The following is a 27,345-nucleotide window of genomic DNA, read 5'->3' on the forward strand; positions in this document are numbered from 1 at the left end:
GCTGCGAACGATGGTTTGTTTGAGGTTGGGTGGCTGTTTAAAGGCGAGTAGTGGAGGTGTGGGGATGGCCATAGCGAGGTGTTCGTCATCATTGATGACATGTTGAAGGCTGCGGAGAACATGGCGTAGTTTCTCCGCTCCGGGGAAGTACTGGACGACGAAGGGTACTCTGTTGGTTGCGTCCCGTGTTAGTCTTCGGAGGAGGTCTACGCGATTTTTCGCTGTGGCCCGTCGGAACTGTCGATCGATGAGTCGAGCATCATATCCCGTTCTTACTAGGGCGTCTTTCAGCGTCTGTAGGTGTCCATCGCGTTCCTCCTCGTCTGAGCAGACCCTGTGTATTCGCAGGGCCTGTCCATAGGGGATGGCCTCTTTGACGTGGTTAGGGTGGAAGCTGGAAAAGTGGAGCATTGTGAGATTGTCCGTGGGCTTGCGGTAGAGTGAGGTGCTGAGGTGCCCGTCTTTGATGGAGATTCGTGTGTCCAAGAAAGAAACTGATTCTGAGGAGTAGTCCATGGTGAGCTTGATGGTGGGATGGAACTTGATGTTATCGTGTAGTCTCTTTAGTGATTCCTCACCATGGGTCCATAGAAAGAAAATGTCGTCGATGTATCTGGTGTATAGTGTTGGTTGGAGGTCCTGTGCAGTGAAGAAGTCCTGCTCGAACTTGTGCATGAAAATGTTGGCGTATTGGGGTGCGAATTTGGTCCCCATGGCTGTTCCGTGTGTTTGGTTAAAGAACTGGTTATTGAAGGTGAAGACATTGTGATCCAGGATGAAGCGGATGAGTTGTAGGATGGCGTCTGGAGTTTGGCTGTTGTTGGTGTTGAGTATTGATGCTGTCGCAGCGATGCCGTCATCGTGGGGGATACTGGTGTAGAGTGCCGAGACGTCCATCGTGGTGAGAAGTGTTCCTGGTTCAACAGGTCCGTGGGTACTGAGTTTTTGTAGAAAGTCTGTAGTGTCGCGACAGAAGCTGGGGGTTCCCTGCACGATGGGTTTCAGGATGCCCTCGATGTATCCAGAGAGGTTCTCACACAGGGTTCCATTGCCTGATACGATAGGACGTCCGGGTGTATTGGCTTTGTGTATCTTTGGGAGGCAGTGGAAGTCTCCCACGCGGGGAGTACGTGGGATGAGAGCGCGTAGGATGTTTTGACGGTCTGGATCGAAGGTCTTGATCAGTTTGATCAATATCAGTTTGATCAATATCTGTAAGGACACCTACAGTCACTCTGTGCCATAGGGTCAGCACTACAAGTAGCAGTCAAGACCACCACTTTCCTCAACTGTTTTGCTGTCATCAGCAGAGATACTCTGGAGCGTTGTCCTTTGAATTCCGCTAGCCATTTCTTTTGCCTTTTGCCTTAACAGATCCTGCAGTAAGGCTAAATATTCCCCCCGCATGCAGCCACTTACCTTTAAGGGATTGATGACTGCAGTTTTTTGTCATCCCAGCACAATGCCCAATATGGGCTGGGAATTCACCATGAATAGGTAATAAGGACCAATCTCAGGACATCCCACAAGGTGGATCCATTGAGATATCAGCACAGGGCCTGGCAAATTTATCCTCTGATCTTCTTTCTGCTCAGGAAGTCCCTGTAGGGAGATGCTGTAAATAGGAACATGCTGAGGTCAATGTGAGGTTAATTGTTGCTATGCAGGAAAATTTGTTTGTGAAAATCTGATTTTTTTTTTACGATGCTAATTGCCCCATGACCGGTTCCTAACTGTACTCGTGATTTGTTACCGTTTTATGTATATAATATTTGAAAAACAGGTGCAACTGTAAAGTCTCAGTGTTGATTTAGAAGTTTTGATTCAATAACAGCATTAATATTGACGATCAACATTGAATATGTACAGGATATGCCATTCCCTTATTAGATTTAATGAAATCTCTACAGCCGGTTGAAGGCAATGGAAATAAAAATCGGGAGATGTGAATCAGGCTGCCATCTCGCCATCACCTGTTTTACACTATTGCACAAAGTCAAGATCAACCCCCTACAATGAGACAATGTTGTATGGTACAGTGACATAAAACTTGCAAAATGGGGAAGATGCTATGTTAGAAAAAACACACTACTGTGGAGGTTGTCTACTTTCAGTTTGATTTAGCGTCAGCCATGGTTCAGCGGTAGCACTCTTAACTCTGAATCAGAAGATCATGGGTTCAAGTCCCACTTCAGAGACGAGCACATAATCTAGGCCAATGCAGTCCAATACATCAGCCACTAACCACATGGGAGAATCCAGAAGTGGCTAATTGGGAATCCAGATGTGGCTGACCATAAATTTAAAAATTGAGATAGATACCATTGTTGGGCATGTGACTTCAATACTCACATTCGCATGGGTAGGCATGTACACTTTTTGTGCATTTGTTAGTAAAATGGTAAGACAAAAAGCAGAGTGTGCAAGAGTTTTTTGATCTTTGTGAGTAGTTCCTTGATTACTGAAAGGTGGTAGATGTTTGTTAAGAAAATATGCACGTGAAGTACATTTACCTGTATTGTGTGGTTATACGTAAGGGGTCTTCTACAAAAAATAGTGCATGTGGTTAAAACAGTGTAATTGTATCCACACTTGTGGCTAGTCTGCAATTTCTATTGGACAACACTGATCTAGGCTCACTCTTCAGTGAAGTACTGAGGGAGTCCTGCATTGTCAAAAGGTGCAGTCTTTCAGACAAGATGTTAAACTGAGATCCTGTCTACTCTCTCAGGTGGATGCAAAAGATCCCATGGCACTATTTTAAGAAGAGCAAAAGTTTTCCCAGTGCTATGGCCAACAACTATCCCTTAACCAACAACATCTGAACAGATTATCTGGTCACTTATCTCGTTGCTGTATGTGGGATCTTGCTGTGTGCAAATTGGCTGCTGAGTTTCTCTGCATTATAGTAGTAACTACACTTTATAAGTACTTCATTGGCTGTCAAATATTTTGAAAGGCGCGATATAAATGCAAGCTTCTTCTTTCTTTCTTGTCCTTTGAGAACAATAAACGTATTTTGCCATTCAAATCAGCAACAGACTGGGAACATATGGGGTATTAGGCTTCTGATACCTGTTCTATAATTACAGCAGCAACTTAATGGAGAGCCAGATGCACACTCGAAAACAAGACCATTAACAAAATAGCTGTTGTGCTAAGTCAAAGCAGAATTAAATCAGACGTTCGCATGAATGCAACACCCTTTTAGGTGCTTCTGTGAAGATAACAACAGATAAAGATATTTTTAACCAGATACAGGAGAAAAAGCTGCTTTAAAAGAGTTGGTAATTTGACTATCATAGTAACTTACAAACAGGTGCATTAGAACTGAGGTGATGAATGAAGGGCAGCTTTTTAAAAAAAAATCCCTAAAATCCGTCAAACTACACCCACATTTACACTACGGCCTCTTTATATTACACTCTCTCAATCTCTTTCGTTTAATGCTTGCTCCCACTGAATTGCTAGAACACCTGTGCAGAACATTATAGTTACTGGTACAGATTATTACTTCCGTTCAAGGCCATACTTCACGGGTGTTAGGGTTAAGCAGCCCACACACAGGGAAAAATCGACAGCTGCATTCTTGGTTAAAGCTCTCTGGATCGTAGGATTGAGTGTGTGAATGGCTGCCATAAGGGTTATTCTAAGTCTTGTGCATGCATAAGTCTTAGAATACATCTAAAAAAAAATCTTTATTTAATTGAGAGATTATTGACCACGATGGAATTTTGGAATGGAAGGGCCTTGGCCCTCCCTTTCTCTAAGCTCCTCTAGCCCTCCCTTTCTCTAACCTCCTCTAGCCCTATTCCCCCACCCCCAACTCTCCGTTCCTTTAACTCCGGTCTCTTGTGCCTGACCCTCCCTTCACCCAATTAGCGATTGTGCCTCCAGCCACCTAGGTCCAACTCTCTGCAGTTTCCTCTGTAAATCACTCAGCCTTTTTGAAGTGTAGTCACTGTTGGAGCGAAATTTGCAGAGCAAGGTCCCACCAACAGCAATGAGGTAAATGACCACAAAAAAAATGTTTTAGTGATGTTGGTTGAGGGATAAATGTTGGCCAAAACACTGGGAGAACTCCCCTGCTCTTCTTCAAATATGGCCATGGGATCTTTTACATCCACCTGAAAGGGCAAACGGCTTGACATCTCATCCGAAAGATGGCACCTCCGACAGTGCAGCACTCCTCAGTACTGCATTGAAGTGTCGGCCTCGATTGTGCGCTCAGATCTCTGGACTGGGGCTGCCCTTTTGACTGAGAGGCAAGAGGACTACCAATAAGCCAAAGCTGACATTCCCTTTATAAGACAGTCCTGCAAAGCTTGTGGTCAAGGCAATCAATTGGGAGTCCACTCAATTTCCAGTAGCCCTATTGTTATGTTACTCAAAATAGCTTGGGAGCTTTGCAAGCACAAAAACAAGCTCTTAAGGAAACTTCGAGAAATCTCCTTTCTACACTGACAAGACAAAACTTTTTTAACCCGAAACAAAGAATGGATAAACAGCGTTAAACTTCTCCTGGTGTGAGATAGAACAGTGACTTACTACAAACCAAAAAAAAAAAATGACAAAGGGGAACTGAGCCATTAAAGCCAGCAGAGTGGGAAAAGTACACTTTCCCTGGTATTTTTAAGCTGTGGGTTGTGGCAACACCCTCGTGGTATGAACAAATGAGGATGAGGTAAATCTCTAATATAAAGACACAATTCCTTTGTATCCCAAGTACTAATATTGGTTAATGCTTCTGTAACATCCTACTTACTGTGATTGTAAAATTCAGTTTCTCCCCCTAATTACTAACATATTCAATAAGTGGGAGGGGGGTGGAGAGAATACTTTCATTGCTGGGCGATTAGGTGCGATGCTCATCCAGCATCCTTTTTTAGAAGAGGACCCGAGAGATCGGAGTCCGCAGCCTGCCATCTGTGGAGCATCCACTTCCCACTATCTCAAGGGGGCTGGAATACAAAGGGAAGGAAGCGATGCTTCAACCTTGGTCAGACCCACCTGGAGTACTGCATTCAGATTTGGACATTGCACCTCAGGAAGGATATATTGGCCTTGGAGGGTTTACAGCACAGATTTACCAGAATGAAAGTGGGGCTTAAAGAATTAAATGATGAGGACAGGTTCCATAACATTGGCTTGTATTCCCTTGTGTGTAGAAGGTTGAGGGGTGATCTAATTTAGATGTTTAAAATGATAAAGGGATTCGATAGGGTAGATAAAGACAAACTATTTCCTTTGGTAGGGGAATCCAGACCCAGGGGACATAATCTTAAATTTTTTGTAAAATTTGTTCATGGGATGTAGGCGTCGCTGGCGAGGCCAGCATTTATTGCCCATCCCTAATTGCCCTTGAGAACATGGTGGTGAGCCGCTTTCTTGAACGCTGCAGTCCGTGTGGTGAAGGTTCTCTAACAGTGCTGTTAGGAAGGGAGTTCCAGGATTTTAACCCAGCGACTATGAAGGAACAGCGATATATTTCCAAGTCGGAATGGTGTGTGACTTGGAGGAGAACGTGCAGATGGTGTTTTTCCCATGTGCCTGTTGCCCTTATCCTTCTAGGTGGTAGAGGTTGCGGGTTTGGGAGGTGCTGTCGAAGAAGCCTTGGTGAGTTGCTGCAGTGCATCCTGTGGCTGGTACACACTGCAGCCACAGTGCGCCAGTGGTGAAGGGAGTGAATGTTTAGGGTGGTGGATGGGGTGCCAATCAAGCGGGCTGCTTTGTCCTGGATAATGTCGAGCTTCTTGAGTGTTGTTGGAGCTGTACTCATCCAGGCAAGTGGAGAGTATTCCATCACACTCCTGACTTGTGCCTTGTAGATGGTGGAAAGGCTATGGGGAATCAGGAGGTGAGTCACTCGCCGCAGAATACCCAGCCTCTGACCTGCTCTTGCAGCCACAGTATTTATGTGGCTGGTCCAGTTAAGTTTCTGGTCAATGGTGACCCGCCAGGATGTTGATGGTGGGGGATTCGGCAATGGTGATGCTGTTGAATGTCAAGGGGAGGTGGTTAGACTCTCTCTTGTTGGAGATGGTCATTGCCTGGCACGAATGTTACTTGCCACTTATGAGCCCAAGCCTGGATGTTGTCCAGGTCTTGCTGCTTGCGGGCACGGACTGCTTCATTACCTGAGGGGTTGTGAATGCAACTGAACATTGTGCAATCATCAGCGAACATCCCCATTTCTGACCTTATGTTGGAGGGAAGGTCATTGATGAAGCAGCTGAAGATGGTTGGGCCTAGGACACCGCCCTGAGGAACTCCTGCAGCAATGTCCTGGGGCTGAGATGATTGGCCTCCAACAACCACTACCATCTTCCTTTGTGCTAGGTATGACTCTAGCCACTGGAGAGTTTTCCCCGATTCCCATTGACTTCAATTTTACTAGGGCTCCTTGGTGCCACACTCGGTCAAATGCTGCCTTGATATCAAGGGCAGTCACTCTCACCTCACCTCTGGAATTCAGCTCTTTTGCCCATGTTTGGACCAAGGCTGTAATGAGGTCTGGAGCCAAGTGGTCCTGGCGGAACCCAAACTGAGCATCGGTGAACAGGTTATTGGTGAGTAAGTGCCGCTTGATAGCACTGTCGACGACACCTTCCATCACTTTGCTGATGATCGAGAGTAGGCTGATGGAGCGGTAATTGGCCGGATTGGATTTGTCTTGCTTTTTGTGGACAGGACATACCTGGGCAATTTTCCACATTGTCGGGTAGATGCCAGTGTTGTAGCTGTACTGGAACAGCTTGGCTAGAGGCGCGGCTAGTTCTGGAGCGCAAGTCTTCAGCACTACAGCTGGGATGTTGTCAGGGCCCAAAACCTTTGGTGTATCCAGTTCACTCAGCCGTTTCTTGATATCATGTGGAGTGAATCGAATTGGCTAAAGACTGACTTCTGTGCGGGTGGGGATATCGGGAAGAGGCCGAGATGGATCATCCACTCGGCACTTCTGGCTGAAGATGGTTGCAAACGCTTCAGCCTTGTCTTTTGCACTCACGTGCTGGACTCCGCTATCATTGAGGATGTTTACAGAGCCTCCTTCTCCCATTAGTTGTTTAATTGTCCACCACCATTCACGACTGGATGTGGCAGGACTGCAGAGCTTTGACCTGATCTGCTGATTGGGGAAATCGCTTATCTCTGTCTATAGCATGTTGCTTCCGCTGTTTAGCATGCATGTAGTCCTGAGTTGTAGCTTCACCAGGTTGGCACCTCATTTTTAGGTGCTGCTCCTGGCATGCTCTTTTACACTCCTCATTGAACCAGGGTTGATCCCCTGGCTTGTTGGTAATAGCAGAGTGAGGAATATGCCGGGCTATGAGGTTACAGATGTTGCTGGAATACAATTCTGCTGCTGCTGGCCCACAGTACCTCATGGTTGCCCAGTTTTGAGCTGCTCGATCCCTTCTGAATCTATCTCATTTAGCATAGTGCCACACTACACGTTGGATGGTGTCCTCAGTGCGAAGACGGGACTTCATCTCCACGAGGACTGTGTGGTGGTCACTCCTACCAATACAGATGCATCTGCGACAGGTAGATTGGTGAGGACGAGGTCAAGTAGATTTTTCCCTCGTGTTGGTTCGCTTACCACCTGCTGCAGGCCCAGTCTGGCAGCTATGTCCTTCAGGACTCGGCCAGCTCGGTCAGTAGTGGTGCTACCGAGCCACTCTTGGTGATGGACATTGAAGTCCCCCACCCAGAGTACATTCTGTGCCCTTGCTACCCTCAGTGCTTCCTCCAAGTGGTGCTCAACATGGAGGAGGACTGATTCATCAGCTGAGGGAGGACGGTAGGTGGTAATCAGCAGGAGGTTTCCTTGCCCGTTTGACCTGATGCCATGAGATTTCATGGGGCCCGGAGTCAATGTTGAGGACTCCCAGGGCCATTCCCTCCTGACTGTATATCACTGTACCGCCACCTCTGGTGGGTCTGTCCTGCCCGTGGGACAGGACATACCCAGGGATGGTGATGGAAGAGTCTGGGACATTGGCTGAAAGGTATGATTCTGAGAGTATGGCTAGGTCAGGCTGTTGCTTGACTAGTCTGTGGGACTGCTCTCCCAATTTTGGCACAAGTCCCCAGATGTTCGTGAGGAAGACTTTGCAGGGTCGACTGGGTTTGGTTTGCCTTTGTCGTGTCCGGTGGTCCGTCCGGTTTTATTCTTATGACTTTTTTTTTTAAGCAAGATTTTTACAACTGAGTGGCTTGCTAGGCCATTTCTGAGGGCAATTAAGAATCTGGAGTCATATATAGGCCAGACCGGGTGAGGACTTCCCTGAAGGACATTAGTGAACCAGATGGGTTTTTACGCGGTAGTTTCATGGCCACATTACAGATACTAGTTTTTTTTATTCCAGATTTTATTTAATTAATTGAATTTAAATTCCCCAGCTGCTGTGGCGGGATTTGAACTCATGACTCCAGATTATTAGTCCGGGCCTCTGGATTACTAGTCCTGTAACATAACCACTATGCTACCGTACCCTGAGCTAGGTGATTCAGGAATGAAATCAGGAAGCATTTTTTCATACAAAAGGTAATGGACTTCTGGAACACATCCCCAAAAGGCTGTGGATGTTGGGTCAATTGATATTTTCAAGATTGAAATCGATAGATTTTTGTTAGGTAAGGGTACCAAGGGATATGGAGCAAAGGCGGGTAAATGGAGTTGAGGTACAGATTAGCAATCATCTGATTGAATAGCAGAACAGGCTTGAGGGGCTGAATGGCCTGCTCCTGTTCCTGTTCCTAAGTTCCCACATTACTTATGGTGCCAGAGGAATCAAATGTCAATGAATGAAGTAACGCTACACATATAAAGAAACTCCAACGAAGGGTTGCATAAGCAGGTAGCTTACCTTTATTTTGGCACGGTTGTCGAACTTATTGCTGCACTGCAAAGGAGTCCTGTGGCTTCAGGAGGTGACAATCACAGCCACCTCCCTCCACAAAGTGTGGACTGCATTCTTGGTGGGTCTCCGGCTCCCAGACCTAGACCGATCCTCCTGCTTCATATCTCGTTGTGAGGAAAAGCAGGTCCGGCCCTCTGAAGTTTGTTGCTGGTTTCCTGGAGCTGGCTGCTGTCTTGGTCACTCGCGTTGCCTACTTCCCCTTTAAGTAGGTTTTACTTCCTGCTGCTGCACCAGGTCTCTGCCTCTCCACCAGGTATTTTTCAGCCCTCTCCCCCTACCTGCTTCCAGCCTCCAGGTATTTTTGGTCCTCTCCATGGCTCACATGGGGCCTATCTCCCGCCTCCACCGCAGACTGCAGTTTTCCACCCTCCCCCAGTATATCTGAGGCATTGCAGGCTGCATTTATACAACTTACACGTCTCTGCATATTTATGTGAGCTGACCACACAATTAATAGCATAGGTCAATGCCTGAAGGTGAGTGGAAGTTCTAACAGTATCATCGGAATTCCTGCCCTAAACGATCAAGAATTGGAACTTCCAAAATTGATTTGGACCCATAAGTAAACTTTTAGCACCAGAGATGGGTAATAAACTTATTTATTGCCAATGAACATTGTTCTGACAAGACAGTGACTATACTTGTTCCAAAATATACAAACAAAACTGAACTTCATATGCAGTCTGCTGCTATACAGACCTACTGAAGTGGTGACATTTGCCTCATGTTGCATTTCATCTTCCTAGCTGTAAAATTTGAAATAGTGATTGCTTTTTCTTCTGGTAGTCATTTTGCCCAACACATATTTTAACAAAGGCAGTAAACATAGCATAAGCCTCTTCATTAATGTTTGGAAAACTCTAGCTACATCCCATCCAAAAAAAACAGGACAGTGAAAACTGTGCTCATTTAATATAGTTCAATTATACGTGGACTTAAAATTATCAATATTTAGAAGTCGTCTCCTTTTCCAAGTAACATCTCTCCCATCTGCATCATGAGCGTCCCTCTCCTTATGCCTCACGGGGACACCCAAATAACTCGGCTCAAGAAAGCGAGCAGATGACCTATTCTAAGATGTCTGAAAAATGTTGCAGCTGAGGGGTATTTTACAGCAACTTCAGGTGACCGCTTCCAGGCTGCCCCTCACGTGGAGAAGTGCCTGGGCAATGCTGGACATCGTCCTTAATTGCATGACTGAGACTGGGAAATTCTTCACACTGGGAAGCAAAGGTGCAAATCCACAAATTCTAACTCCTTGTGGCACAGTGCATCAACGTTCCAAAACATGATGCCACTTCTGTAACCCTACAAAAATTAATTTCGGAAACCCAAAGAAACATCATGTGATGAACAGACTAGTCAACATCTTCATGTGGAAAAATCCCTATCCCTACTGTCTTAAGAGGTCAACTAGAAGTCAACCTGAGGAAATTAAAAACACAAAAAATTATCTTTTGCATAAAGACATCACGCACCAGTTAGTAATGTGCAGTATTCCTTTTTAAATTATCTAGAAGAGTTAACAGAACCATCCTCAGTACATGTTGTACAACGGTGCAGTTCCTATAGACTTTCTAGCGGTGAGAGTCCTTCTAGGATTACGAAGCGATAATGGCCATCAGGTAGCACAAGTAGAAATATATTCCCTAGAACTTTTGCTGCAACAGAATATCTTACTGTACAATAAGGGCAGACGGTGGCAAAGCAAATGAGAAACGGACCATCGTCAATACGTCCGATTTCTTCCTCATGTCACTGCAGGAATGATCCCACTTTCACTGCATTTCCAAAACACAAAAAGTGCAGAATAGTCTTCTGTTGTAGGATTCGGCGATACATGTTAACGGGTCTAACAACAGCAAGAAAACAGGCATTGTGTGAATTTTTTACATGGCAAAAAGGATGTCATTTAAAACTTAAAAGTGAATTCTGATACATTCAAGATTTTGTTTTAAAAATACAAGTACTTTAGTACAACAAAAATATAATCTTGCCATCTTCTGCTGCTTTCCTCTTGCCTAGCTGAATGCTCCTCACCAGGTTATCTCTGGCAATACATTTGGAGCATTGGGCCTGGCCCGAATGGCTTGCTTTTTATTTTGCCACCAGGAGTTTTGTAGTGCTAAGAAAGGTTTATCTGATAGCAAAATAGGTTCAATTAAAAAGTCCTTTCCCCTTTTTCATTTTCTTCTTGGTAGTATTGGAGATTTTCTGTGGGTTTGAAGAGCCAAACCACTCCGGGAGTTTCCTTTTTATTGACTGACTGCAGCCCTGGAAGACAATAAAAACATGCAATCAGCACCTAGTGTTAAATCCCAAAGGCACAGTTTTCATGTTCCGCAAGGATCCAGTCTGAATCACAGTCAAACTTGCATAACAGAGCCACTTGTCCATAGCATCCAAACATCTTGGTCCCAGCCACAACTCACTTCTCATGAAGATGTGCATCTCAAAGAGCATGACCTACCAATGCAAAGTGAAGAGCTAATATCCAAACATTCTTAAGCACATTATCCCAAAGGTGACGTGACCTACAAGCATAAACTCAACAACCAGTAATGCTTAATGACAGCAAGGAATGAGTGCCTTGTTAGCCAGTACATCAAGATATAGCATCAGGGTGCTTCAAAGTAATGTCTTCAGTGAATTATTTATTAACAGGCTGCCAATTATTTTTTGCTTTAAATACATTCTCAATAAATTAGTGTCTTATGCTTTCAATGAGAGGTGATGAGATTAGCAACAAAACACTGAATTTTGAGACATACACAATATTTGCTTTAACCAGACTTCTATAATTAATGTATTTGCCTTTGCTCCACTGTTCTATTGTCTGTCAGATCTGTGTATTGCACATGCAAGTTAATGAGACCTGTGTTTTTAAGAGTATATTATTCAAATAATCATTTGCTTATGAAGGTCAAGGAAGGGGAGCGAAGAGGAATTTTCCTGATTTTTTTCTCCCCTTAATTGGCAGTGGTTTTTTAAAAATATGGTTTTTTATCTCTCCCAGAAGATTTCATTTGTCCTGGAAGGGAGTGTCTTAATCGTGATGCATAAGGCATCACAACTATATGAGACAGACTTGATGGTCCTTTCTGTGAATTGTAATAATGTGATATATATCAATTAGTGTTAATTGTATTCAGGTGGTGTGTATCAATTGGGGCTCTCTTGTATCCATACATAGGAGAGCTGATCTAGGGTGTAGTGTGTAATGTGGAGCTCTGTGAATAAAGGCTTGGAAGCAAGTGAAGACCAGGCTCCAGTATTCTATACTTCACCACTGGGCTATGCAGCTTAGAACACTTTGTGTCAATCATAGCTCAGTGGTTGTGCTCTCACCTCTGAGACAGAAGGTTGTGGGTTCAAGTCCCACCCCAGACACTTGAGCACAAAAACTAGGCCGATACTTCAGTGCACTTCTGAGGCAGTGTCAGAGGAGCCATCTTTGGAAGAGATGTTAAAACGTTTTCCCTCTCAGGTGGATGTTCTCCCAATGTCCTGGACAATTTTTATCCCTCAACCAACAACTTAAACAGATGATCTGATCATTTCATTGCTGCTTGTGGGTCCTTGCTATGCACAAATTGGCTGCCACATTCCCTATACAACAGTGACTACACTTCAAAAGTACTTAATTGGCTGTAGAGCACATTGGGATGTCCTGAGGCTGTGAAAGGCACTATATAAATGAAAGTTCTCTCTTTTAAATGAATTCTCTCTCAGACTACCAATTTCTAAATTCAAGTAGAAAAGTGCAATTATCCTTAACCAGCATAGACTGCACTACCTTCTGCTGCATCTCTATCCCTTCTGCCTCTTTCTCATCCGGATTGCAGAAGTACACAATTACATCACAAGGTTAGATACGAACAGGGAAGAAAAGTGTAGAAGGATTACTTTTTTGTTCAAAGTACTTCCCCAATTGTATATTGAAAAGTCAAAAATATTGATCAAAATATTGGATCAACTTTAACATCAATTCTTTATCCCAGTGGTGTGTGCATCCAATGCACATTTGGTCTTCTTGCCTCTAAACTTTTCTAATGATGTCAGTAGTAGGGAAGAGCTCCACCAAAGAAATCATTAGAAAGAGAAGTGTAGAGGCAAGGTGTGTCAGCTTGGCTCATGAGGTAGTACTCTTGCTGCATTGTCAGAGATGCCGTCTTTCAGATAAGTCATTAAAACAAGCACTAAAACCTAGCACTGAAGAGGAGCAGAGTTCTCCTGATGGCCTGGCCAACATTTATCTCTCGAACATCACCACTGAAACAGATTATATCTAGTCAATCATCTCACTGCTGCTCGTGGGACCTTGCTGCACTTAAGGCAGTTCACTGGTTGCGATGTGTTTTGGGATGTCCTAACGTGAAAGGTCCTATATTTATGCAAGTTCATGCATCCTGGTACAGCTCCACTGATTGCAATGGAAACACGACTTTAGACTGGCCTGGTGCTGACTTGAGCTGTTTTGTCTTTGGAAGCCACGCTGCCTTCTGGGTATGCAGGATACTCGGGTGGTAGAGCATTTTCCCAGGGTCAAGCAACTCCCATCGGCTCTCAGGCTAGTTCAAAGTCAAAGCCCCCTCTGCATCAATGGAGCTGCAATGCCTCCCAGTCAGTGCCTGATGACACTGGACTGACATGGAGGCAAGTAAACCTGGCATTTAGAGGATGCAATGCTTTCCTAAAAAACTCAGGGTTTTGATGCCAACATTTTTGTTTTCAATATACAAAAAAGCATTCTAGACTTCCCTTCCTGCAGAGCTTCTAAAGCAGTACAACAGGTGAAAAAAAAATCAAGTTACTCCTTTAACAGTGTTAACAATTTTTGCAACTTTGATTAGTAAAAAGCACATCTCTTGTGGCATTACTCACAGTAATTGCGATGCATATCTCTTGGTTATGGCACACTGTCTTATTACAACAGGAAGATTGCAACACAAAGTATTATTGCGCTACCAACGCAGAGTTGTGTTTAAGCTTGCCTTTCTTTTTAAGGTCAAAGGCAATCTATAAAGTGCTGAGGTCAATTGGAGGTTAATTGCTGTTGGTGAAGGAAGTTTGCAGATTTAATTATTTACTGGCAGAACTGTGCGGATGGGGTTGTTCTTCAGGTTGCAAACAGGAAGAAATAACCAATTTTTTATTCTCCCGCTCAAAAAAATTGCTATGGTTACTCTTTAAGTCAGTCTACAGATATTCTTATTCCTGTGTTACTACAGTATTTTCTGGGGTTTTTTTGTGGGGGGGGGGGGGGGGGGGGGGGTTAAGTTTATCTATAAAAAAAGATTGTTTGCAAGAAATTTGCAAACAACTGCAAGAAACGTGCCTAGAATCCTTTTAGATAAATTTCAAACAAGGCCCAGTACAATGGTTTCTGTTATTGCTTGCTGAAAGGAGTGCAGTCAGCCTTGATGTGTGGATGGGGGCTTAATCTGGTTTGAGACTTCAGGAAACAATGATTTTCTCTCTAGTGACATTAATTTCTGAAGGGAGAATACACAAGCATCAGTCTGGAGACTGACTCCAATTAAGCCAAATCTTGTTTGACTAGGCATTGTTGGAATTGATTACACTTCTTGATTCACTTTTTGTGTTTTGTCTTCCTTTATACTACCTTGAATATGAAAGCACAGTGAGATATGTAACCAGGTGGTACCCTACATTTAGTTTCTTACTTCTCTGTGCTACTATATGAATCAGGGTTAACAATGACTGTGAGGCCTCACCTATGCCTTTGTTACCTCTAGACTTGACTACTCTAATGCTGTCCTGGCTGGCCTCCCATCTTCCATCCTCCATAAACTTGAGCTCATCCAAAACTCTGCTGACTGTATCCTAACTCGCACCAAGTCCCATTCTCCCATCACCCCTATGCTCACTGACCTACACTGGCTCGATTTTAAAATTCTCATCCTTGTTTTCAAATCCCTCCATGGCCTGTCCCTCCCTTTCTCTATAACCTCCTCCAGCCCTCCAAGATCTCTGTACTCCTCCAATTCTTGCCTCTTGCGCATCCCCGATTTTAATCGCGCCACCACTGGCGGCTGTGCCTTCAGCTGCCTAGGCCCTAAGCTCTGGAATTCCCTCCCTAAACCTCTCCGCTTCTCTCTCCTCCTTTAAGACGCTTCTTAAAACCTACCTCTTTGACCAATCTTTTGGTCACTTGTCCAAATACCTCCTTATGTGGCTTGGTGTCAAATTTTGTTTGATAACGCTCCTGTGAAGCACCTTTTGGACATTTTACTATGTTAAAGGCGCTACATAAATGCAAGTTGTTGTTGTTGTATTAGTGGTTTATTGTTCACGTAAAGCTTTTCATCATGGACTCGTGTTCAAATGTTACTGAAGAAAGCTGCTAAGACTTCAGAACCTTTGTTTTGGAACAGATGAAGTAAAGGTAAGTCCAATGTTTGTTGTATTTTCATCTGCCAATTTATTCTTGCTTCTGTATACTTTTACTTTATTAATAAAATGAATTAGTAGTTTTAGCCTGAGCTGTATGATCTGCCAGCATTGCGTTTTCGGTGGTTGGGAACAATCTGGAGTACACGATGAGTAGGCCGTATTATTTCCGATGCATACCGTGACAAAACTGTATCAGATATTTAGTGTGTAGGGTCAACGTTTGGTTCATAAGAAGCATAGGCATACCTTGATTTTTGCATATAGTACGAATAAAGGGAGTATTGGGAAATAGCCCAAAATGTAACAGTGGCACCGCTCTCATTTGCTTCCACTCTTTCTTGTTCCAACAGTCAGCAGATCTACTACGTTGATTTTTCCTTCCGTTTTTGCACGTGCGCCTCTGGAGTAATCATTCTTAGACCTCTTCCTTGTCCTCTCCTACATGATGCCTTTCAGTGAAATAATCTGTAGGCATGGAGTCAGCTGTCAAATGTATGTCAACATCCAGCTCTACCTCTCCACATCAACCTAGACTCCACAGTCATCACTGTGCTGTCTAACTGCTTGTCCAACGTCAAGTCATCAATAAGCAAGAACTTTCTCCAATTTATCAGCAAGTTGAAGTTACTCTTATCCGCTCCAACAAAAATCCCCATACCCTGTGTCCTGGATGGTGTCAAGCTTCTTGACTGTTGTTGCAGCTTCAATGTGAAGAGTGGAGTGGAAAGTATTCCATCATACACCTGACTTGTGCCTTGTAGGTGGTGGAGAAGCTTTGTGGAGTCAGGAGGTGAGCCATTCGCTGCAGTTCACGGGTCAAATGCCACCACTACCGACTAGGAAAAGAAGTCGACAACATCTCAACTATACACACAATAACATCAGACTAAAAGAACTTGCATTTATATAGCGCCTTTCGTATCTTCAGGATGTCCCAAAATGTTTCACATCTTCAAACTGTTGTTTTGTAGGCAAATGTGACAGCCAGTTTGCATAAAGCGAAGTCCCACAAACAGCAAACAAGACGAATGACCAGTTAATCAGTTTTTGGTGGTATTCATTGAGGGATAAATATTGGCCGAGACATTAGGAGAACTCCCAGCTCTTCTTCAAATAGTGCTACGGGATCGTTAACGTCCTCCTGAACAGGCAGACGGGTACTCGGTTTCATGTCTCATCTGAAAGAGGGCACATCCAACAATGCAGCGCTCCCTTAGTACTGCACTGAATTGTCAACCAAGAATATGTGCTCAAGTCATGAGACACTGACTACCTCCAGCCCCTCTCATCCTCACAATCCTACAGGATGAATTGCTCCCTGCCTATCCTGTTCTCCAGTTCCATCTGACAATATTCTCCCATGGAACTCCTCTCTCTCTCAGGCCTAGGCTCTTATCTCTCCTGAAGAGGGCCAAGCTTACCTCTGCCTCAAGCATCCTCTATCACCACTGCTGTGGCACATGCAACTTGCTGTACCCCAGAGTCACCCAAACTACCTTATTCTCCTCTCCTGGCACCTCGCTCACCTGCCATACTCCTGTCAGGTAAATTGCTCCAAGCTCCTCCCCATTCTCACCACTTCCCAACTAGCATTGCCACTGAGAATCCTCCTGAAACTGGTCTCTGACCCCCTCCACACCACCCTAATAAAAAGGTCCACTCTTGCAAACAAAGCCCTGCCATCCCAGCTTCTATCCACCCAACTTTCTTTCCTCAACACCATGCTTGCTGACATTAAAAGCTTATATGAATTCTCCAGCACTGTCCCTCCCCTCTTTAAAATCTCCATTATCATTCCACTACTCAAAATACTGACCCTCGACCCCTTGATTCTCTGAAACAAATGCCCTATTTTCCAACCTTCCCTTTTTCTCCAAATTCCTGAATACGTTGTTAACCCAAAGCTACACTCTCACCTCTCCCATAGCTCCCTTTTTAAGTCCCGCCACTCCAGTATGGCTTCTGTCCCACCTACAGCATCAAGACTTCTCTGGTCATAATGACATTTTGAAGAGACTCTGACCGTGGCTCAGTGTCTCCTGATCCTACTTGACTTCTCTGTTGTCTTCAACACTCCATCACTCCATCCTCCAGCAACAACTCTCCTGCATCCTTGGTTGCCTCATCATTTAGAGACTGCCCTTCAGTGACAATATCCAAAAGCATATAACTAGCTTCCACTTTGATGCTGATGAATCACAGCTTTACTCACCAGCCTCTCCCTTCGATTCCACTGCTGTTGCCATCCTCTCCAAATGCCTGTCCGACATTAAGCTCTTCAGTCATAACTTCCTCCAGCTTAACGTCAGTAAAATCAAAGCGAGTCATTTTTTCTACCCATGATGTAATCAGACTGCCTCCCCACGTGCCACCCCCTGTTCCCAAGAGGTTGGCCGACAGTAACCATAAAATTACTCCCCATAAAACTCCCTGACCACAAAGCAAACAATGGCAATCCAACTGTAACTGAGGGTGAGGGTAATAGCAGTGAGAGATCCTGATGCATTAGAGATTTGAAGAATGGCGAAGAGCCTAGAAGCCAGATAATCTTACCTTCTTTGTGATTAAGGCATCCCTCACACAACTTGGAAGCCATATGAAAATAGCACCAATTTAGGAGGCCGTCCCCAATCCCTGCTTCCAAAACAGATCTGCCAAAGATATTGCTCCAGGTGTTGGTCAAATTTAGACAGTAATATCCTGGTAAAAGTATGAGGGTACTCCGCATAGCTGTCTTACAGACATTGTCAATGGAAACTCAAGAGTAGAGTAGAATAGGCCACTGGGATGGCTAAATGGTACAAGGGAGAATATATTCACTAACCACTTTACCACTATATCATCTACAGTTTTCTTTTCATTTGACATAAACAACTGCTGGGACTTCCTAAAGCCCAAGTTTGATGAACACAATCTACATAGCAGCCCCTACGATATTTATCTGATTGTTCTACCCTTGTTATCTACCTCCCCAAACAATCTCCTGACTCATATTAAACTGAGACACCATCTTGGAAAATAAACTCAATGATTTCAAGGACTTTCATGCTAAATAATGATGATCAACAACATGCAGCTCGTGAATGCAGAGGGCTGAAACTAACACTAACTATACTGTCTTTCAAGTCAGAAACTTGAAGATTTTGAAATAGTGCATTTACCAGCTTATTCAAAACTACATTACAATCCCAGTAAGGAACTAGTGGAAGGACTATCTGGATGCGCCTTCCCTGCAGCTCACCTAAAGCGAGCCAAAAAGGGATGAGAAACTACCGGGTATCATGACTATCTCTGATGACAGCCACATAGACTCAAATAGAACGGGCTTTAGATCCGCCTCAAGTAAAAAGTGCAGCTATTGTAGAGTATAATGAATCTTCCATGTGTAAGGAAGATAGACCTAACTGCAAACCATTCTACAAATTCCATCGCTTGACATTATAAGTCTGCTTAGTGAAAGTTTTCCTTGAGCTTATCAGGGTCTCAACCACAGACAGAACTTGGATTAGAAGTCAATGCCATTCAATAAACATGCCATCAGCTGAAAATATTTCAGTTATGGATGCACAATCTGATTCCCTTTTTGTGACAGCAGGTCCCATCTGTGAGGCAGAAGAATGCTAGCTTGGCTTACTGCCAAGGTCACCAAGAACCATGGCTGCCGGGGCCAGTACGGGACGATCACAATGAGTTGCACCTGGTCCACATTGGCCTTCTGCAGCAAGCCCTGGATCAGTGGAAAAAGAGGAAACATATGCAGTAACTGCATCATAATTCTCCTGATGATTTACACGTGGAACATAGAAACAGGAGTAGGCCATTCAGCCCCTTGAGCCATGAACTGATATGTACTTAGAAGTCATTAAAAACTCCCCATTTATAGCAAGAAAAAAATTCACTTTTGACCCCTCTCTGTGTTTTTCTCTTATGGTGATTTTTATTCAATTTTCTTTCCTCCCTCAAAACCACACAGAATTACCTAACTAAAAATGTCAGCCGTGAATTGGAGAATGTTGAGGGATGAATGGTGGCCAGGACACTGGGAGAACTCCTTCCATTTTTTGTTGAACAATCTCAGTAACCAATTTTGAATCACTTGCTGCACCTTTATGAATTTCCAACCTGTCTGAATCACGTGAAATTGGGTAGGAAAAATCAATTATAAAACCTCATGAAATGCTGCTTATGGTAGCTTTCCCTTCCTGTGCTAACCAACAGGATGACACTTTTCCCAATGTTCAAGATCCATTTTTTTTTCCAGAGGACGTTATAATTTTCGACACATTCATCCTATAATTTATCAAGATTAGAATTACACAATATTATAGAACATATACTAGCGAGGAATCATGTAATCTGTCTTAAGAACAGCCTTTTTGCACCCTTTCAATTACACAATTAACAACTTATATTAATAGACTTCAAGAGGTCATGTGACAAACATTTGCTATTATTGCATTGAGATTAAACTCAGAACAAATGATCTCATTCAGTGTTGACTTATTTTGGACAAAATTGCACACTACTTGTATATAAAATAATAGCAGTCAACACAGGAGTTCAAAATAATTCCATAAATTGAACATACGACAAAGGGTCAGATGATACTGTAAATGGTTTTAAGAACTCCTCTGAATTAGGAGTGTGTTCTGCCATATCTTGTAACTCAATTCCAGTTGTTAATCTATACAGTTTGTTGCAGAAACAGTGATAATAAAAAAGCTAACCCGTTACAAAATGCAAGGAATCTGAATACATGGGTGAGGTCATGAGACCCCAGTAACTATGCTACATGCACTAACCTTGGACTGACATCCCAACAGTTGGCCCTTTTGTTATTGTGACTGACTGGTCTGTGCTATCTTCCAATCACTCAGTGACACAGCTGATGGCTTTGGCTGATGACTGAAAGTTGATTAATGTTACTAGCTCCATTGTAGCTTTCACTGGGCCTGCTCAATGTTTTGTGATTCTTTGAACAGTAAAGTGATGAGCAATGCACAAGGGAGGAAGTGATAAATTATTCTGAATAATTACTAAACTGTTTTTTTCAATCTTTTGCATGAATTCAATGCAAAGACTGACAGTGAGCTACATGATTCCCTTATATTAATCTTCAATACTTCATGCTAAATTACTCTGTAGTTTTGGATAATTTCCTCATGGAAATTGATGGAGTTAATATTCATTCTGTTTTTCCTTCATTAATTTCTATTTGTTAGTATCAAAAGCAACACCATCTCCATCTTCGCAGTGACATGGGCATTTAAATAATGGCAATAACTAAAGAATAAACCCAATTTAAATGGAAGGCAAAACCCTGGGGAATATAAAATATCCCACAGTGGTTATGGTACTGACCAGCAACCCAGAGGTCATGAGTTCATATGCCACTGTGGCAAGTTGCGAATTTGAATTCGATAAATCTGGTAAATTTGTGGGCTATCACCAGAAAAAACGACCATGAAAGCTGGCGGACTGTCGTTATAAGCCCAACTGGTACACGAGCGTCATTCAGGGAAGGGAACCTGCCAGCCCCACCCTGTCAGGCCCCCACGTGACTCCAGTCCACACTATTTGACTAGTAACGCTCTCGCGACATTAAAAGATTAAACAGAAATATATATTTTTTTAAAGGTTATATAATATTAAGATAATATGAAGCCAATTTTTCTGTTACTGCACTTGAGTGTAATGGATTTCCTCAACACAGTGCTTGGCGAGAAATCAGGTGGAGAGAATTGCATGCTAGTAACTGAGCCAACTCGATTTTCGGCCTATTTAAATTAACATATGGGTAGAGCAATGTGGTATTGAGGATACTGCACTTGGATAGGGTAATTTACCAGAAAGTATAAAAAAAGTGAATTTTCATCTTTAAGCAATTTTGCCAGAAGAAAACTTCAGTTGTAAAAATTGTTCCTATGTGCCTTTAGCTGGCATACAATTTTCTTGTATACAGTAGTTAAGAAATGTGGTCACACTTCAAAAGATTTATAGATACATGAAAGAATTGCAAGGGTCTGCATCACTCAGCACAGGTTAACTTGACCCACAAAGCGTCACATAAATGGTCATCAAATGAACTGATTCACTTTGTCTCACCTCTGTCTGTGAATCATTAAACAAATCTTCTGCAGAAGTATCAGTCAATGGCTGGTTCCATGATGCTAAACTAATAGAGGATCTGGTGCTCTGAACTCTTTGACTGCTGCCAGCAGCCCGACTGGAAGATATCACTGCAGGTTTTTTTGCATCTGTACGCTCCCCCTGAAGAGCGAAATGCAAATTTTTAGTTGAGAGTAATTTTTGAACCTACCTTTAATATAGAAAAACATTCCTTAAGGCTTCACAGAGGCGTAATCAAAAAAGTGGATGCCTAGCCAAAAGAGGAGATATGAGGACAAGCTTGATCAGGGGTGGGCCTTAAGGAGGATCTTAAAGGAGGCAAGGGAAATGGAGAGGTACAGGGAGAGATTTAGGGATGGAATTCCAGAGTGTAGGTCCAAGATGGCTGAAGGCACAGCTGCCAATGGGGGAGATCAGAATATCTATCCAAAACATCCTTTTAGTTTTGTGCACTGCTACAACACGAAAGTAATTATTTGAGATTCTAACTGTATTTTGTAAAAGTCTTATAGTTGATCAACCAAGCAATGTCTTTCCACAGTTCACATCTGTGCAATGATAAGAAACAGGTTACTTAGCACAGATGTAGTGACGATGTACAATGGAAGATTTCATCAACACAATAGAAGCAATAATCTGAAGAACCTGTCACCTTAGCATCACAGTGTGTGCTTCCATCAGGTGACCGGCACCTTCACTGTACCCCAAATAAGAGTCAAGGACAATCAAACCGATTTACTGATTGAACAACAAGGGCAACGGAAGCCCATGAGAACAAAGCACTGCTGCTCCAATACATTACAAAACAAAACCATAAGGTGCAGATTAATGCCACTGATTTCTCCCTCCATACAGCAACTCCCTATCTTAGCCAGGCTTTCAGACCAAAGTGCTTCACTACAGGAAGGTAGAGAAAATTAGAGGGTGAGTCAACTCAGGCTGTTCTTGGAAACCTGCAGGTGGTTGGTTACACAGCAACACTGGCAGAAGTCTCAGATCACCTGTCCACTCTCTTGAGGATTGATGCACTCCACAAGGAAGCTACAGGATGAAAAAAAACAAACACAAAATGCATGCAGGCATGCAGTGAGAAGAGAATAATTGAAAAACAAGAACATGGTACATTACTATAAAATATAAAGTAGATAGAGGCAGACATATACATACTCAAAAGAAACAGAGAACAACAGACAAACACAAACACAAAATGAGCGTGCCTGCGAGAGCGAAACAGACAGAGAGGCGGCGGTGGAGGGGACAGATTACACGAGGGAGGGGACAGATTACACAGGTAAACTCTAAGCACTCCAGATCAATTTGCAATAAGAAAGTAAAGTAGGAAAATAGCATTTGGAGAATAATCACATTTAACAAACTAGGCAGGCCAGGCCAACGGCATACAACCGAAGACATGCCTAATGTTTACACAATATAATATATTCTGCATTCACTCCTAAGGCCTTACAGCTCACTCATTGATCAAACCAAACTACAATGTAAATGCACCCTGAATCTAGAAGGATGCACAAGAGGCTAGAGTCAGAGGAATGGAAAGTTTAGCAGTCGGGGCAGGGGAAATGGTAGGGTTGGAGAAGGCTACAGAGATAGGATGGGGCAAGGATTTCAATTTTAAATTGGAGGTGTTAGGGGAACGGGATCCAATGTAGGTCAATGAGGAAAGGGGAGATGGGTGAGAAGGACTTAATGCGGGATAGGATATGGGCAATACAGTGTTGGATGAGCGTGAGTTTAGGGTAGGGGATAGGAGGCCGGTCCCGAGAGCATTGGAATAGTCAAATCTGGAGATGATTTTGGCATGGACGAGGGTTTCAGCAGCAGATGAGCTGAGGCAGGATGGAGACAGATGATGTTACGGAGGTAGAAGCTCTTTGTGACGGACAGGATATGGGGTCGGAAGCTCAACTTGGGGTTGAATACGACGCTAAAGACGTGAACAGTCTAGTTCAGCCTGAGACGATTGCCGAGGAGGAGAATGGAATCGGTGACAAAGGTACGGAGTTTGTAGCAGGGGCCAAAGATGATGGCTTCAGTCTTACAATTGTTTAACTGGAGGAAATTGCGGCTCATCCAAGACTGGATGTCGGACAAGCGGCGGAGCTGTTGAGAGGTGCTGGAGTTGGGTGTCAGATAGATCCAACAGTCTGTCAGATTAACTCTGGAGTCCATATGGAATAAACTTCAGCATAAATTGTGCAGTTTGAATGGATTAAAAGAGTAAGGATGCAGTTTAAGAATATTACACTTGGCTACAACTTACCAGAAAGCATAAAAAAGCCTCAACTGTTTTCATCTTACAAAAATCTTTCTTTAACCATTTTAAACAAAAGATTATCTCAGTTACAGAAATTATATCCATTTTTGCTGTACAACATTCTTGTGTACTTACAGGAGCTAAGAAACACATGGGTATGTGGTCACAGTTCAAAAGATTATACACACATGAAAGAGTTGTACATGAGGCTGAATCACTTAACACAGGCTTATTTCTCATAAAAATATCAAATGATCAATGGAACTGACTCACCTCTCTCTGTGAATCATCAAACAAATCTTTTGTACAAGTATCAGTCATTGGTTGGCTCCATGATGCTAGACTAATAGAGGATATGTTGGTCTGAACTTCTTGATAGCTGCCTGTGCGCTTCCCCTGAAGGGAGAAACATGCTCATTTTTTGTTGGAATAAATTACTGAATCATGAAGAGGTACTTTATGCAAAAGAGCAAATTTCACTAATACGGCACTTAAGAAGAGCTTGTATTTATATAGTGCCTTTCATGTCCTTGAAACATCCCAAAGAGCATCACAGCCAATGAATTAACTTAAAGTGTTGCTACTGTTGTAATGTAGGCAAGTGTGGCAGCCAAATTTGCACATAGCAAGATCCCACAAACAGCAACGCGATAAATGCCCAGTTAATCTGTTTTTGGTGGCATTGATGGAGAGCATCTTTTCAACATCATAAGTTAATCAGAACATTTATTTACTGGATCTGAAGTTTCAGACAACTCTCTGAATACATTGATAGTGTAAACAATCAAAACATATGGTATAAAAAAATAAATTTCACCACAAAATCTTATTAGAAACAGGTAGGTGACCGGAGTTACCCTGAGATATAAAAAGTTGTACCTAAAAATACATTAAACCAGAGTTTAATAACTCAGCTAATTCTAAATAGTCATTTGCATTTGTATTACTGTTCATAGTTTTGTCATTTGAAATAAACTTTGTACATTAATTCTTAAAAAAACATATTTAATACCCAAAATAAACTTGCCAGAGGATTAGATGGAATGCCATCCTTTCCCATCTGGATCCTTGGGTGAATCAATCCCAGACCAATAGAATTATAGTCTTTTCCCCCTACCCACTATTGAAGTCCAATGTGACAGCATGAGCACTCTCAGTCCACCCAGTGCCTGATGAATTTAGGGACAGAATGCGAAACAGTCAACATGAGATTAAATTGGAAATCTCACCATAAATATGGCAAGAGTGGGAAATGGAAAAATGAACATTGTGCAAGTTGGGGGTGTTCTTTGGAGATTGGAGTTACAGCATGTTGTTGGGGCACAGTCAGTTTGGAGATACCTATGCTATATCTGGCCTGCATCAGTTAACTGCTGACTTGAGGGGCCCCAATTGGAACAAGAAAATTGGTTCCATTTCCCTTATTCAAGGTGAGCAATATCAGACATGAGAACGAGTTTGAAAAGTAGATGCCACTTGTCTAATATGATAGACTGACCTAAAATTATCTGCATTGTTTAGAATGCATACAAGTTATAGCAAATGTTTGTTTCTCCCCCTCTCCCATTGCAGAACACATTTTTAGCATATTTATTCACTTATTAAAATGCATGAAAACAAATAATCTTAATAATCCATGTTGCATAGCAAATTGTACGTATAAATAAGGAGCAGAAGGACTTCAAAATAAAACAAACAATCTCTGGGACTCTACTGCCACCTACTGGCACGACATCTGACAAACAGACAATATCCTAAACGAATATAACCCAATGCATGAACCTCAAACAAGAAAGGCTAAAATGGAATCACGTCATGAACAAGTTTTTCTTGATATATATTAATGACTTAGACTTGGGTGTACAGGGCACAATTTCAAAATTTGCAGATGACACAAAACTTGGAAGGGTAGTGAACAGTAAGGAGGATAGTGATAGACTTCCAAGAGGATATAGACAGGCTGGTGGCATGGGCGGACACGTGGCAGATGAAATTTAACGCAGAAAAATACGAAGCAATACATTTTGGTAGGAAGAACGAGGAGAGCCAATGTAAATTAGAGGGCACAACTCTAAAAGGGGTACAGGAACAGAGAGATCTGGGGGTTTATGTGCACAAATCGTTGAAGGTGGCAGGGCAGGTTGAGAAAGCAGTTAAAAAAGCATAGGGGATCTTGGGCTATAAAAATAGAGGCATAGAGTACAAAAGTATGGAAATCATGATGAGCCTTCATAATACACTGGTTCGGCCACAACTGGAGTATTGTGTCCAGTTCTGGGCACTGCAGTTCAGGAAAGATGTGAAGGCCTTAGAGATTTACTAGAATGATTCCAGGGGTGAGGGACTTTAGTTACGTGGATAGACTGGAGAAGCTGGGTTGTTCTCCTTGGAAGGGAACTTAATAGGTACTTGAAAGGAAAAAAATTGCAGGGCTACAGGGATAGGGCAGGGGAGTGGGACTAGCTGGATTGCTCTTGCATAGAGCCGGCATGGACTGGATTGCTCTTGCATAGAGCCGGCATGGACTCGATGGGCTGAATGGCCTCCTTCCATGCTGTAACCTTTCTATGATTCTAAGTATACAAAGAACAATTGCATTTCATATTGCTATGAACCAATTATTATTTCATGTCAGTTACTTTTGGCTGTTTCTCTGGCTATTAAGATGTTCACCACTGTCCCCTCTCCTGGCAATTACAGGAGTGACCTGGAGTGTACAATGATCACTCAACCATTGAAGGTTTGGTTTAATTTGTGTTTATACATTATATCTCAGTGATAACTACAAGTTGTGATCTGATTAAGTTAAGTGAAGAGCCTTCAGATTACCTTGTTTTCTTTCAGTTAGCTCTTAATTTTGATTTCTTGTCAAAAATACAGACACACAATCACATCAATATGACAGTTGCGGTGTTTCATTAATTTTTATGAAAAAGAAAAATTAGAATCTTGAATAAAATACTCACGGCTGTTTCAATCCAGGTAAGTTCTTCTTCTTTGATACAAGGTCTGGCATTTCTGGATGGTGGAGACTTTACTTGGGGAGATTGTGTTTCAGTGCTTTGTGGCTGTCCTATTTGCTCACCATTATGCTGTGCCTCAACAGATTCCAATTTGTTGAAGTCTACAGGTGCAAGAAGAGTCGAGGGTTCATTTAAAAGTATACAGTGATACAGAGACATTAGTTAAAAAAATCTTGAGGCACTTTGGCTTGTTTTGTTTTCTTCCCCTTTCTCTAGATCTTTTCTAGTCCATAGAGTGGAAAGTTGTTTTGCTCTCAAGCCTTTGATGGTACCTTATTTGTTGCCATTAGGTGGTGTGTAGGATTAGCCCTGCTCAACTTGTCCTTCCTATCGGAAAGCATTCAAGACTGAGCATCACAGCTGAGATCACGAATTTGGGAAACTGTGGCCGCAAACTCTTAGCGTACCATTCACCAGTGCAGTAGCTTGGAGCACCAATATGACTTTACACTGTCCCATTCTACATGGGATTTTAAATTTCTGATTTCTCAAATTTAATACAGCATTTGGATAAGGGACTTACATTAATCTGTTAGGAAAGGATGTTTTAAAATGGCATCAATGGTCAACTATATGGCTC

General features: G+C 42.7%; 1 protein-coding gene across 5 annotated transcripts in view; it reads right to left on the reverse strand.

Annotated features, from left to right (window-relative positions):
- Nucleotides 1–9,507: 9,507 nt before the first annotated feature.
- The window catches only part of wrn (WRN RecQ like helicase), a 104,089-nt gene continuing 86,251 nt past the window's right edge, over nucleotides 9,508–27,345 (reverse strand). For 2 of the 5 annotated variants that reach the window (XM_067994410.1, XM_067994411.1), the window contains exons 33-36: nucleotides 26,709–26,866; nucleotides 24,016–24,138; nucleotides 21,447–21,611; nucleotides 9,508–11,198 (exon numbers count right to left, since the gene is read on the reverse strand). In XM_067994410.1, coding sequence (XP_067850511.1) covers nucleotides 11,082–11,198; nucleotides 21,447–21,611; nucleotides 24,016–24,138; nucleotides 26,709–26,866 — 563 coding nt within the window. In that variant the 3' untranslated portion in view covers nucleotides 9,508–11,081. Of the gene's footprint in view, nucleotides 11,199–17,894; nucleotides 18,133–21,446; nucleotides 21,612–22,192; nucleotides 22,512–24,015; nucleotides 24,139–26,708; nucleotides 26,867–27,345 lie in introns of those variants that run through there. The other 3 variants (XR_010964922.1, XR_010964924.1, XM_067994413.1) reach the window with 3 other exon arrangements.

The sequence above is a fragment of the Heptranchias perlo genome, chromosome 1, assembly GCF_035084215.1.
Source record: "Heptranchias perlo isolate sHepPer1 chromosome 1, sHepPer1.hap1, whole genome shotgun sequence".
NCBI classification, from domain to species: Eukaryota; Metazoa; Chordata; class Chondrichthyes; order Hexanchiformes; family Hexanchidae; genus Heptranchias; species Heptranchias perlo.